General features: G+C 38.9%; 1 protein-coding gene across 2 annotated transcripts; it reads right to left on the bottom strand.

Annotated features, from left to right (window-relative positions):
- Positions 1–3,043: 3,043 nt before the first annotated feature.
- Positions 3,044–13,949, bottom strand: LOC120803158 (beta,beta-carotene 9',10'-oxygenase-like). 2 transcript variants are annotated; one of them, XM_040151527.1, is made up of 12 exons: positions 13,838–13,949; positions 11,173–11,377; positions 10,867–11,078; positions 10,195–10,310; positions 9,900–10,002; positions 9,659–9,787; positions 9,396–9,556; positions 9,071–9,238; positions 8,482–8,619; positions 6,369–6,551; positions 5,708–5,818; positions 4,605–4,721 (listed from the first exon to the last, which is right to left on the bottom strand). In XM_040151527.1, exons 1-12 carry the CDS (start codon positions 13,863–13,865, stop codon positions 4,605–4,607), a joined length of 1,671 nt encoding a protein of 556 aa, XP_040007461.1. In that variant the 5' UTR covers positions 13,866–13,949. The 2 variants fall into 2 exon arrangements, with proteins under 2 accessions (XP_040007464.1, XP_040007461.1); XM_040151530.1 differs by lacking the exons at positions 10,867–11,078; positions 11,173–11,377; positions 13,838–13,949 and adding an exon at positions 10,439–10,860 and having other exon boundaries at positions 3,044–4,721.
- Positions 13,950–14,595: the final 646 nt, after the last annotated feature.

The raw sequence follows: 14,595 nt of genomic DNA, 5'->3' as shown, positions 1-14,595 counted from the left end.
TGTATATACAAGCACTTATCTTACCGCTACTGGCCAATGTCAGGGCAGTATGTCATTTGTACAAAAAAACTGCTGTTGTTTAAAAATAATGCAAAATATCTGTATCTTCGTCAGTCCTCAGGACTGTGTGGACTTGTACAGGCTGCTTCACTGACATGTCCTTCACTCCCATTTGTCTCCTTGCACCTGTAAGCAGTCTGCACCTTTACTTGAAAAGTTAATGAACATTTGTGCGTGTCACAACTCTTGTCAATCAGATTTATTTGTGTTTTCACTTCTAATTTTGTTTCATACTTTTTTTTGTTTTGTTTTGAAAATGGGTCTAGGGGGCTCACATAGTTCCTGTCTTAGCTTCACCTACTGTCAACCATAGCAGATGTCCAATCAAGCTAGAAAAAGAGAAAACACCTGTGAGGGTGTGCAGGGCCAACGTTGTATGTACAGCAGCTCAGCAAGGGAAAATATCAAATAACATTGGGAGTAAATCATTTTGGTGGATTTGGCACATGGCTGCTGTTTTCTGTCTCATTCTCTTGTTTAATACAGACTAAGCTGACTCTGTGCTAATGGGAATGATGATCTGCCCTGGATAACACCCATGAGTCAAATAGTTTAGGCTTCCATAATCAATATTTTTGTTAAAAATGGATCGACTGACTATGTGTGGCGTGAAAGATGTTGCTAGTAGTGACAAACCGAAAGTGACCTTATCACTTACTCTGCAGTTCCCCTCAGCTCTGCGGAGCTTTTTAGAGTCATCAGCTCGTTGTTTTGGTTGATCCACTTTACTGGTTTTCGGTGAAAAAGCTCTAAAAGCCCGCTGTATACCACCTAGTCTGCACCAAACAACAGAAACACAAAGTTGTGGAGAGCAAACCAGAACTAAAAAGGGAGTGAATATTTTTGACTGACATTCATCAGGTGGACACAACGTCCAATGAATATGATCGATTTGTAAAAAAGACACTTCTTGCTAACCCGTTTTCTCTCTCAACTTTTAAATTCTGAAAATAGGTCAGTGTTGTGCACCCAAGTGGCCAAAACAGCTCTGCTGTTAGCTAAGGTGAACACAGTTGAGTAAGTAGTGTATGCCCAATAACTAAGTGTATTTAGACTTGCAGTGCCCCAGTTATCATTGCTAGACAATGATTCTGCCACTCTTCACTGTAGCTGAACTGAGCAGTAGAACCTTTTAGGGTTGAGATCTGCTGTCCGGTGTTACCCCCCTGTAATAACTAGTGTAAACAAGCCTACCAGTATCAGAAGTATAGTTCAATTTCAGCGTAACATATGTAATATGTCTTAACAGGGTACTGGTGACTGTGGCAGTACAGATGTTCTTTGTGGTGTCTGACTTCAAATAGTTCTTGAATTTCAACAAAAGACAGCAGCTTTAAGAGCTATTCATATCACCAACAAGAAGCAAACTAAAAATAAATGTTGTGCTCCTTATGCCACAGCTGATCACAAACTGTCATCCTGCCAGAAAATCACAAATCCTGACCCGAGACACTACCGACTGCTTCAATAGTAATAACTGCTTCCACAAAGCTTGTCTCTGTAGCAAAGCCAGTCTGCGCTAAATAGGAAAATTAAAGCAATGTTGAGTAGTCCATGTGAAAAGGATTGTTCGTAAATTACTTACTGCCTGTACATATTTATATTGTAGGACACTAAAATGAATTAAGCAAACACACAAAGGATAAAGTTTCAGGTACAGTTTTCATATAATGCTCATTGAAAAACAAATACAAATCTATTGGTACATACGACATAAAAAGCAACATATTTTGAATTGGTAATGACAGAGATTTGTTTGATTCCAGATTTGCTACGGGGGAGATAACTGTCAGCACTTCTCTTAGCAGAATAAATCAAAACAATCCGCTGCTGGATTCCTGTTCAATATTCTAACTGAAGAGGATCGATGTAAAATCACTTCATCTCTGACTTTTCAGAAATATTATTATTTTTGATAGGTTTCTTCATTCAGTTGGTTATATAGAGTGCATTAGTATACTAATGTATTGATTGTGCAGATTCCCTGTAGAGAATAAAACACACTCAGAAGCCAGTAGTGAGTACTTTAAAGTTTCACCCAGAGAAAACAAGTATGGTTATAAAGTTTCAGACAGAGAAAACAAGTATGGTTATATATTGCTCTTTTTGATTTTTAGAAATCACCATTGCTCTAACATAATGTACTATCTGCAGGCCTAGTTGTAATCATTATCAGTGCACATCCTGTACTCCAAGAGCATCCCTAAAAATTTAAAAACTTAAATTGGTTAGCAAAACACTGTTAAAGATTTAGAGGTTTCCTTTTAAGAGTTTAGTTCCTGTTGCTTTAACCGGCTGCCAGGAACACGCAGTTTTTTTTTTTCTTTTCCCTTTTGTTCACTCCTCTATGGAAATGTGCATCTGTTCTGCGGCCACACAGGCAGACTAAAAAGTGAAATGGCAAGCTGCAGTAAGTCTTCTGCTTTAATCCATTGTTTCAATTTTAATGTATTTCGAGTCTTTTTTATTTGTTTTTGTTGCTGAACCAAGGTTTTCCTTTACTTGCTCTTATTTCCTTGCATCTCGTCTTTTCTGTTTTTTTTTCCCAGTGGAGGCACTCTGTCTCAAGTGTCCCATAAATGCAGTTGTTAAGGTCACAAACTTGGAAATAACCCGTCTGAGGTTCAGTGCCAGGTTTCTCCAGTGTTTGCAGTATGTCGTCGACGAGGTTGGGTGGGCTGACGGTTACAGACTGTCCCATTGTCAGAGGGTCACAGATTTGATCCCTCTTATAGCCAATGTGTCCGTGTTGAGCCCCTGCCTCACTCCTTTGTTGAAACAGTTGTATGAGCCAGAAAGTGGATCCATTAAGATTCACAATCATACCGCTGAAAGAAGAGAGCTGCTGTTCACAAGGGCTACAATACGGAGTGCAACACGGTCACATTGTATTGTTGCTGTTCACAAAGCCAAGGTCTCACTGTCGCCCAGTTACACACAAACAACACAACATGCAACAGTTTTTCTTTCTGTCCTTTATTTATTTATTTTCATTCCTGGAAATTTTTAATCATCAACCCCTGGTCTGGTGGTGACTCCTGGTCCTGATTTTAGATGCAGTGAATGTACTTACAGCAAATGGCATCACGTGCTGCCCTCTGGTGGATAATGTCTGGCTTTCTTGCAGCAGACATAAAACCTGAGCCAAATGACTCAGCCATTTAGCATTTGCTTTAGCATGTTTTTTTTGGCTTGGCATCAAATAAAACAAGTGCAGCACTGAAGTCAACAGTTTAAAATAATCAGCTTTTGAAAGAATACAAACATTTCATGGAGACTCTTACATTTTACTAATAAATTGTTGTGTAATGAGTGCACTTAAGTACCTAAGCAGTTTCCATGTGTGCATTACAGTATACTGGCAAGTGACCACTGTTAGTATTAAAAGTTAACAATATTTAGACTGATTCATCATCTCCTGCGCATTTCGAGGCTCACTACAGATATATCCATGTTGTGAAACAGAACAATTCCTCACATGTGCTTTAATACTTAACCTTTGACACCAACATGAAATCACAAATATTTGCTCTGAGCATTTCACAGACTCATTTTGTAAGACAAATCTAACTAAAAATAATGTGAAATTGAATTTTATGGCCTTTTTTGCTGTGACGATTACAGGGAAAGAAAAAGATTGTAATTGAAAAAAATGAAAATGAAAATTCAGCAACAATCACAGAGAAGGTACTGAGAAGGAGGATGAAGAAGGTAAGGCCATAGAAGAAAGACTATAAGAGCAAGGAAGCAGGTCTATGCTAAGGTTTTACATCTGTGGAGAGGTTTGTCACTTTAGCTTGAAATGATGTATCATTTCCAATTTTTTAAATATAAAAAAATGCAAATTTTTGTGTCAAAAATAACATGGGAAAATAGAATTCATATCTACAAAAACTCTGTTTAATAAACTGATGCAAGTTAATAATAAACCTACATTTCTTCTAAAATCCTGTCAGCGTATGAAACAACTGTGTTTGCAGGTGGGCATATTTCTGAACTTGACCTTGGCAAAGATTCTGTGTATTAAGGATGCATAGACAAAGCACAGCTCCATAAACATACTTGATAGTTCACAAAGGTAAAAATGTAGTGTATAAAAGTCATCCACCCTTTAAAAAAATATTGTCCAAGAAATAGTAACAATTAAAAAAAGAGTACAAAAGAAATTTTCATTTGGCACTTGAGTGGAATGATAGTTGGAGCATCCTTCAACCTGAATACAACAGGTTTGATTCCTACAGTATAATAACTCATGTATGACAGTTTCAGGTTGATACAAATGGAAAATAATTGATAATAATAACATGAGTAACTTTGAGCTAATTAAGTGCTAAAACACAGCGGTTAGAGGTTACTACATATCAGAAATCAGTTTAGAAAAGTACCATTCAGTCAGTAGCAGAACACTGGTTCCATCTTTAGCATACAGTGCAAGAGGAACTCTGTACCATCAGGAATATAGTGGTTCTAAGGATTAACACGGCATCTAGTGTTCTTGTATTCTGTTATATATCAGAAACACTTCAAATGTAACAGAATTAGATTTACACAGAGGCATTAAAGGTACCATGGAAGCCATAAGGCATGTTAACAGGCACATTGGCTCTTCCCAGCTCTTCAAACGTCCTTGCATCCAAAACCAGGAGGAATGTTCCTTTATCCTGGAGAGAAAAGTTTGGTGGAATTACTATCGAAAACCAAGGAGAAGGGAGGTGATTAATAATACAGCGTAGCACAACCTAGATTCCGGCTGCCAGACATGCTGTCAGAAGGTAGCACAACAACAACACCTCAGGATGGTTCGAAATCTTCTCTTCTTCCCCTCTTGTGTAATATGTGTGTGTAAGATGTCGAATTAATCCACTGGCTATAGTTTTCTTTCAGATGTCTAAAAATCCTGATTGGAATAATTTGCAAACATTGTAGTTCACATTAAAGTTCAGTTTTTGCATTAGTCAAAAACCCAAAGTAGCATCGGTTTCTGCAACAAAAATCCCACGGACAGAAATCTTTGTAAATTATAATTTTGTGATTATATATGTAGTATGTATTGTAATCCTCTCTCTCTCTCTCTCTCTCTCTCTCTCTCAGCAGACTTAATACCAGATATTGTTCATATTACTTGCACCACTGACATGGCCAGAAAACAAATTTTCTTCTATACCTTAGAAAGATTTATTTTTCTGTATGCAATTTGAAACTTTCATTTCGTGTAAATTCATTTATGAATATTTATGAATCCGCTCATCTCACCTCATTCATATTTATGAATGATTATGTGTTCGACTGATAACAGACTTTGGGCGAGAAAATCAGCTGAGCTCAGGTCAACTTACAAGCCAGCGGCATGGTGGTAACTAAAACTCAAGAAAGCCTACACCGGTGACAATAATATAGCAACCTACAGTAGTTACACAGTGACGCACGGATTATAAATGAGCATAAGGTGGTAGATTTACTGAGATACAACAGGGTGTGAAGATATAGAGGCCTGTTTCTCCAAAATAACACACTGTTCCAAGGATATAACTCCAGATTGATAGGCACTTTCACTGCTGAACCATTAAAAAAAAAAGTTTTTCTTTTCGCGTCACATGGGCTCTCCTATGACTCCTGTATTAACTTCAGTCTTTATTAACCGTCTTACCTGTGAGGGGGTGAGAACCACAGAGAGGATGACACCATCATCCTCGTCCACGGCATCAGGTGACGGCACAAACACAGGCTCGGACGGGTAGAAACCCTTCTGGCACCAGACCTGCGGTATATCATATTCACAAATAGCAGCTTAGTGTTTCAGCATTTCACCTTTACCACTGACTAATTTTGAATTAAATAATAATTAGTGCATTTCTTAAAGTCATGTCTCATCATTCAAAGGACCTTAGAATGGAAATGGTAATTCTTTAAAAATGTAGCTCTACTGTAATTATTTCTAGATTGTACTGTGTGTCCTGCATATCAGTGATACTGTTTCTACAGTATATGGTACATGTTGTCTCCAGTGTTTTTTGTTTTAAATAGTTCGACATTTTGGTAAATATAACTAATGCCAGCAGGTGTTTAACTGAACTAAACGTTACATACTGTCTAATTGTGGTCGAAGTCATTGACAAATCTCTGCCACAAATTAAGGCAGAATAAGAGGACGATGACTAATTCTTACCAAAAAAAAATGCTTTAGGATAATTATACTTCAATTCAACAATAACAAATAACATAACAAATGCTAGCATGTAAAACTGAATGTAGTCGTCCAAGATTTACTCACACACGCTCACACACAGACATACACATATACAACACACCTTGAGCGTCTTGTCCTTCAGGTCCATCTTGAGCAGAGAGTCTCCCACCAGGTGTCTGAAGCCGCAGCCGTAGAAATAACGGTATGGTCGTGTGTTATATCTGCCATAATTGACCTGAGGGAACTCCAGGCCACCGTACTCATGGAGGTCATCTCCATGGAGATCCTCGTGCTGGCAGAACACCTGTTGACAAAGGGAGGATCAGATGTCCATTGTTACTTATCATCAACAGAGTTTTTGTCGTCCTGCCATCTGTTCACTGGTCATTAGCTTCAGTTAGGGATACTCGTGTGAAAAGGAAGAATTTTATCACAGAGGCTGGCAGTAACTGTGAAACTCTGTTTTCCATGATAGAGAAATTATTAAACCCATGTCTTAAACTATGAATTTCTGAGCCAAGCCTATGCTGTAAAAGGTGAGGATTTTGCTAGATTTTTAACAGTACAGTTTTAACTGTCAGCACCTTTATTGTTAAAAACACTATTGACCTCTTCAGCCAAACCCAGCAGAAGGCAAGCATGTCAGCCATGCAGACATTCTTACACATTTCTGTGTCCAAATTTTCTAAGATAGTAACTGGTAGTAAATTTTCCACCTCCCAGTTTGCCCCTGTCACTACGGCCTTTTTAAATTGGCCTTGGAATGCATATTGCAATCATTGCGATCATTTTTAAAGGGGGGGGGGGGGTTGTGTGTAAAGGCCCCCCTCTTCACATGACCCTGATCAAACCTAGAACCCTGAGTCCTGAATAACTACAGACCCATATTCAATGTACACTTCATCAGTAAAATCCTTAAAAAAGTAGTTTATAATCAAGTTACTAGGTTTATCAATGTTAATAATGTCCGGGAAAAATTTCAGTTTGGCTTCCGAGCCAACCGCAGCGTGGAAACTGCTCTTACCAAAATAGTGAGAGATTTGAGACTAAAGCCAAAAGAGATATATGGTTTGAGAAACTCTGTAATCTGGCTGCTGTGGTCAGAGTGGAAGTAACAAGCCTTGGAGTCATTTTAGACTCCAATTTGAATTTTAAACATCATATGAACAAGGAGGCCCAAAGTGTTTTTTAGTCTGAATATCACAAGGGTATGGCCCTTTTTAACTGTGAAAAACTGATTCATTTTTTTATATCTAGTCAACTTGACTATTGTAATGCTCTTTTCGGGGAGAGGCTTAAACTCATCCAGAATCCAGCTGCCAGGCTCCGAACTAAAACACAGAAGAGAGGACATGTAACTCCAGTCCTAGCTTCTCTGCACTAATTCCAAATATCTTCTAGAATTGATATTAAAGTGCTTTTACTTGTTTTTAAAGCTCTTAACAGGTTAGGACCAGCCTAAATTGCAGGCAGTTTGACATGTTATTGTCCCCCACGTGCCCATAGGTCAAAATTTGGGAGGTGGAAATGACTGCTGAAGTTTAACCTTTTACTGTGACAAGTTTTAAATAGGTATAATTATTATTAAAATTCAATCACTGTAGAAAATATTTAGAAGAATATGGGGAACTGAACTACTTTGTTGTGCTTTTATGGTAAATCTGCATGTCCTCCTCCATTTGTATTGATCGAAAAAATGCCTAAAATCACAAACTTAACTAAGTACACTTACCAAAGAACTTGTAACTATATTATATTAGGCGTGACGTAATTTTGAGTTACATGTCCTTTACTTTCGTTCAGAGGGAAATATTGCACTTTCTACTTCACTACATAGCAAATGACAGCTACAATAGCTGATAGTCAAGCTACTTTGCAGGTTAAGATTTTACATACAAAACATGATCAGATTATGAAATACAATACATTGTACATTAAACTATCCAGAAGTATATACAGTAATTACAATTCACTCCACCTTGACCTGCTACAACAAAATTTAATGCACATCAATGCATCTGTAACATTAATTCATTAATATAATCTAGAGTAAAACAACAGCCACAGGGGTCATTTTTTGATTATGATCTTGTTACTTCTACTCAAGTAAAGGAAAAGAGGGCTTCGACCAGTATTAGATTAATATAGGTTGATGATATTTACACACTCTCTCGGATCTCCCGTGGAAAATGATACTTAAGAGGTTATCATGTACAGTTTAGTTTCCAACTCACCTTATCTTTGCTGACTTTGACACACGTTGCTGTGCTGGAGAGCCGTGTGTTCAGGTTCTGGCCTGTTGGCGTTTCACTGGCCACATTAAGGGGCAAAACAAAACGCCGGGGGAAAACCCTGCACATGGTGTTGTACACCTGGGACGGACACAGTACAGGAACAATGCAGTATGAGTGCATTTTAGAGATTGTTCTCATACAGCATGTCTTTTTCTCTTTTGGTGCAAAGAAACCGAAAAAAGTTGGCCTACAAAGCAACAGCACCCTTGAAAACATAACTGATTATTTAATAAACACATCTAAAACTATGGTCAGACAGAAGGGTTTCAGATTTAATTTTGAAAAAGTTCTCTTCCGAAAGTACTTCATAATTATTTAGTAGGAAAAAGATTAACAAAGCCCATAAAGCCCTGAGCAGTTATTTATTACTCAAGAAAAGTTGAGGAACAACAGATGCATTAAGCTGAAGCACAATGAGAAAAAAAATCTGGATTGCTCCGAGCATATTTAACTGTCGGTATCTAAGGATTCCTTTAATAACTACACAAAGAGTGTTAATCTATGTGTGTGCCAGTAATTAAATTCTGACCGCATCTAGTGCGTCTCCTGACTTCCGCAAGTTCTGGATGAGGTAGTTGTTGATGGCTTGGCCGTCATCTGAGCAGCACATGTCAAGCATCAGGAATCCCTCCTCCTCAAAGGCGTTGATCTGATGGAAGGTGGAGATGGCTTTGGTGTGGTACTTCACTGAGCTGACCTGTTGTACAGAACAAACAAATTAGACCACTCATGATCTAAATGCTCGACGAGTTTGTTTTCCCACAATTAGTGTCTCCCTACACAGACTTTCCATCAAGTTTCGTAATTTAGCTGTACATAAATCCTCAGCCCTAACCGTCACGGTCACATCTCACCTCGCCTGTACGCTTGTCAACAAGATGGAAGACAGTTTCCAGCTTGGGATCCCAGTAGATGCCCTCGCTCAAAGCCTTCCCCCTCAGCTTACATGTCACTATCTTCAGCAGGTCCATCTTAATTGGCTGCTCAATGAACACCACGTAGTTCTCAGACATGGCTGGAAGCAAGAGAAAGGTCTCACTGGGCTTTGTAGGATGGGCCACAGATGAAACATACGGACACCACTAATGACGACTGATACCCAGGAGGGCTGGCTTACCAAAGCTGTGGTAGTAGGAGGGATGGGACTTGTTTGCAGGCACAATAGAACAGAGTATTTTGGCCCCTTGTAGGGTGTCTTTGGCATCTGTCTTCTCAGGAGGAACTCTGATGATGTTGTACAGGGCCCCTGGAAGTGATGGCAGATGATCACAACTTAGTTTTCATTAAATACAGGAGCGTGAGAAACCAATAATTCAGCTGTAAACCTTACTAATGGTCTTATGGATGATGGGACTAACCTTTGCTTCCATAGGAGTTGCCCATGTTGTAGGTTGTACCGTCAGGGTCATAGTGTGGGTGGGCAGTGGCTCCATTTACAGCAATAAACTTGCTCCAGTCCACCTACAAAACATAGCAGAGAATGAGAAGAATCAGTGTTTGTTAAAGCTGCTGTAGGAGTGGAAACATGATGATTATGGCTGATATAACTGGACTAGTAGACAGAAGAAAGAATATATGCATATATTTTGCTTATAATTAATGAAAGTTATATCAATATTAACATTTATTACTCCATTACAATCATGTTAGTACCTTTTCCAATGTTTCTAGATTCTCTGGGTTCACTTTGTGCATGAAGTTTGTCTCTGTACTGACATAATAGTCACCTTTGTATTTTACAAAGCTCACACTTGCGTTGTCGGTTGGTTCTGCAACAAAGAAAAACAAGGGATTACTGAGGCCTTTTAAATGAATGAAAGCACTCTTCTTTAAAAAAAAAAACAAACAAAAAAACCTGGTAAACCATTCTGCTTCGTGATTTGCAGCTCTTAGTTACCTTGAGAAGTCCAGTGGCAACGTAAAACATTTTGGAAATTCCTGCTCCCCCCTCTGGTTCCCCACTGTAGCAAACGTTATTATGTAACCATGCTGTATACAGACTACTTGAGAGGTACCACCCCCAGCCTCGCCACAGTTTAGTACAGAGTGTTCCTTTCTTCCACCTGATCTAGACTATCCTTCTAGTCATCGTGGCTCTTCTGCTCCTTTTCAAATTACCAAACTGGTCTTATTGCCTCACAACCTCTGTTTGTTGTTGTTTCATTTATACCTCGAGGCAAGACAGAAATACAGTGAAGCAACATTCGCGTACAATGAGTCAACAAACCAACCACAGTGACTGCTCTGAACCCTCCTCTTAGTCAGACATTATCCATTTACAGAATACTTGCCTTTTTCCCATCCCTTCTTATTCTGTCCACTCACCCATCATCTCAAAGCGACAAAGGAAGCGTTGAAAGAAGTTTTTACATGGGTCAGGCATGGCGAGGGTACCAAATTCTGATATCATAATGCGGTCTCTTTCACTGTTTTTCTTGTAGGCGTCGCTGTGCAGGAACCGACTCATGTATGTCACCTGGCCTTTGTCGATTTTGAACTGGTGTAACATAGCCATCCCATCAAACCAGTGGTTGTAGCTGTGGTGAAGTACACACGTTAAGGCTCAATTACATTTACTTGGAAACGTTTTCGTTTGTGTTTTGCAGCAGTATGCTGGTTTTTCCAACTCACTGTGTGTTTCCAAACTCAAACTTCCCCGGGCCGTTACGAAGGAGGTTACCATTGATCCAGGAGGGAATGGCGCCTTGTACTTCAGTAGAGATTGGCTCAGGGGACTCCTCTACAGAGCGGACCAAAGGAGCAATGGTCTCCATTCCCTTCAGTAGCGTGTTGATGCATCCCTTGACCTTGCCATTGTCAGCAGGCTTGTTATCATCTGTAGGAAATAAATACATTAACATTATCATACCCAAATTGCTTATACCTAAACTCGACAGATATTTGAGAGATGGTTGTCTATGCTGATGTTGCGTTCAATTCAAACTGTGTGATGTTGCTAATGTTTTAGCTCCTGAGCCAAAGTAAACTGAATAAACTACAGTCCTGGTTGAAATTATTTGCAACCCTGAATTTAAAGTATAAAATTTAGAATATCTTCAGAAATAAATGTAAATTAACCAATTTTGTATGATGCAAATTTAATAAAATATCCAAGATTACTGAAGAAAATAAAATTAAAAAAAAAAAAAACTTGCATATTAGGGAAATAATACAACAACAAATGTACCCCGGACACAATTATTATTACACTTCACTAATATTTGTTTGCAGACCCTTTGGCAACAACGACAGCCTCTAAATATTTCTTGTAGCCATCTAGGAGCTTTTTCTACTTGTCTGCTGGTAGTTTCTGCCACTCTTCCACTGCTATACGTTCATGCTCTTTTAAATTCGCATATGGCAGATTTCAGCTCTCTCCAAAGGTTTTCAACTGGATTTAGGTCAGGGCTCATTAATGGGCAGTTTAAAACAGTCCATCTTTGCCTTTTCAACCATTTTGTTGTGCTGCTGGATGTTTGCTTTGGGTCGTTGTCCTGCTGAAAGACCCAAGGATGCCTTTAACCTAGTTTTCTGACACTGGGTAACACATTTTGGGATTTCATCATTCCTTTAATACATTCAATGCCTCCAGTACCAGAGGTAGCAAAGCAGCTCCACAGCATGATACAACCTCCACCATGTTTTACTGTAGGTCGGGTGTTCTTTTCCAATAGCGTTTTCCTCCCTGGCCTTCGCCCATGGAGCCCTACTGGCGTATGGTACGGGCTGAAACCACCACTCCACATGGCTCCAGGTCAGCCTGAAGCTCTTTAGATGTCTTGTGTGGTGTTTTTTCCACAATTAGCATCAACCTTTGCAGACTTCTCTGAGTTTCTTCTCGTCCTGGAAGCGTTTTAACAGTTTTATGACTGTGAAACTTCTTGTGGACATTACGAACTGTTGAAAAAGGGATTTCACGATCTTTGACAATTGCCTTGTAGCCTTTGGAATTATGTATTTTGTTAATAGCATTTCTGATGCTCTCAGACAGCTCTCGTGTCTTCGCCATTGTGAAGAAGAAACTATCAACAAATCAGCCCCTTTTTATGCAGTAAATCAATCATTCATTCGGTAATTCGGGTCATGTGACCACTGAAATTTAAGCACTAGTCCTATTTGCTTTCTATTTTGTTTGAGGAACTAATTTAATCCATCAAAAGGATGCCAATAATTGTGTCAAGCATACATTTTATGTCTGTATTTTTTATTTCACCATATGAAAGCATTTTTTGTTTTTCAGAAACTTTGGACTTCTTTTTTTAAATATTCTGATTATTCAAAATTGGTTAATTTGCATTTATTTCTGAAGCTTTTCTAAATTCTGTACTTAAAATTCAAGGGTGTCAATAATTTCAAACAGGACTAAGATTATTTTTCTTTGTTTTATAGGAAAAACTATCAGGCAACAACCTACAAAATCTGATGAAAAATACATTCATTCATTCAGCCAAGTTACATGTCTAATATTTGTGCTCAAAAGTGCAAAGATGGTGATCAAATGCAACATCCACTCTTTGTTTATACATTTATTTAAATGCATAAAAATTCTGTTGGTAACAAACTAATCTTCTCTAAATCTGACTAAACATTACTGAAGGTTACTTAAGTGGCTGCTAATGGGTCAAACTAACACATAAAAAAAAAAGATGCAAACATGGATTTTAGTTCAAAAAAACATTTGGGAAGAGAACCTCATAAACAATGGAGGATGCATTTGACTAAAAATGAAAGTCTCCAACGAACAAAATCAAAATGTTAACACAGTAACTGTGTTGTTTGGCATCGCTGCAGTGTTTTACTCTCTTAAACCCTCTCGAAAGGCATCTGACTTAAATTACTGTTAACAGTCAGCTAGGCTCTGCCCATGGACTGACTCCATTATATTCCCTCAACGCAGTTCTACTGCCAGGGAGTGGCTCGCTTGTGAAAGTACTTCATCTTTGCGTGTGAAATGAATATACAGGGACATTCCGTATAAACATGGCACAGACAACAGTTTGTACTGCTCTCACAGACCTTCTGGAGCTGGCTTGGTCGCCCGTCATCGGACTGTCACCTCTACAGCGGTCAAAAGAGATAAGAACCCACACAGTGAACTCCTTTATTTTATAAAAGTGTACACACGAGAGATCCGATCCCAGGCCGTTACAGTGCACTGCGCCTTTCAAGTGCACGTTGGGTCCGAAAGTGAAACGTGTGCCTGTAACAGCGCTCCGCAAACACCGACAGGTGTGCGACAAAACTGCCGTTTCCCCGCCAGTTCAGGGACGACGTCCACAAAACGGAGGAGGCTTACCTGCGCTCTCCGGCTTCACAGGGGACATGGCAGTGGTGAACGGGGATGAATACGGCTCCTGCTCTGTGCATCTGCCTCCAGCTGGACCCTTGACTGCTCAGCAGCACGCAAGACGTCGCCGCCGGAGATGCAAGTAGGCTATTATATAACCCGGTTATGTAATAGGCTACAGTATGGGGAGGGAGGGGGGGGGGGTAGTAAATGTGGCACAGATTTTCCCCACAGAAAACACGCTTACTCCAGGGTCTGGTAACGACACAGCAGTAGGCTGTTATAATAGATATTAACTTCCACATCTGGAGGGTGAAAGATGACCACATCAGCAATGAAGAATAATAATCACCATCATCATCATGAAGTAACTATAGAAATTAATAAATGAATGTGGCAATTATTAAATAACAAAATACAGAAAAATAAATAATCTTTTGTTTAATAATTACATTAAATGATTGCTGAAATAAATCATTTAATTCCTAAATAAATGCATTAATATATCGGCAAAATTTTGTATTTAATTAGGACGTAAAAATGTTTTTTTACTTATTTATTTAAAATAAATAAATCATTTTATTTATTTCTTCCCATCTGTATATTTACATTTATTTATTTCTGTATTTCTACATTTATTTATTTATTTGATATTTCAATGATGTAGGAGTTTCAGTATGACCCCACTCTAAAGCAGGATCCGTCAGCTGGACAAACCAGGCAGAAGTCATAGAGCCAGTCGTCAACACTCCTGTGACCAGTCCTGC

This window comes from Xiphias gladius, chromosome 17, assembly GCF_016859285.1.
Source record: "Xiphias gladius isolate SHS-SW01 ecotype Sanya breed wild chromosome 17, ASM1685928v1, whole genome shotgun sequence".
NCBI lineage: Eukaryota > Metazoa > Chordata > Actinopteri > Istiophoriformes > Xiphiidae > Xiphias > Xiphias gladius.
The sequence above is the reverse complement of the archived record's forward strand: the minus strand, read 5'-3'. Positions and strand labels throughout refer to the sequence as shown.

Bases quoted from the DNA above. Each gene is read 5' to 3' on its own strand.
- LOC120803158 (XM_040151527.1), bottom strand. From the start codon at position 13,865: ATGTCCCCTGTGAAGCCGGAGAGCGCAG. The intron at 10,311-10,866 runs GTGAGTGGACAG...TCTTTGTTGCAG, and splicing joins TTGTCGCTTTGAGATGATGG to AACCAACCGACAACGCAAGT. The intron at 9,239-9,395 runs GTGAGATGTGAC...TCTGTACAACAG, and splicing joins TTGACAAGCGTACAGGCGAG to GTCAGCTCAGTGAAGTACCA.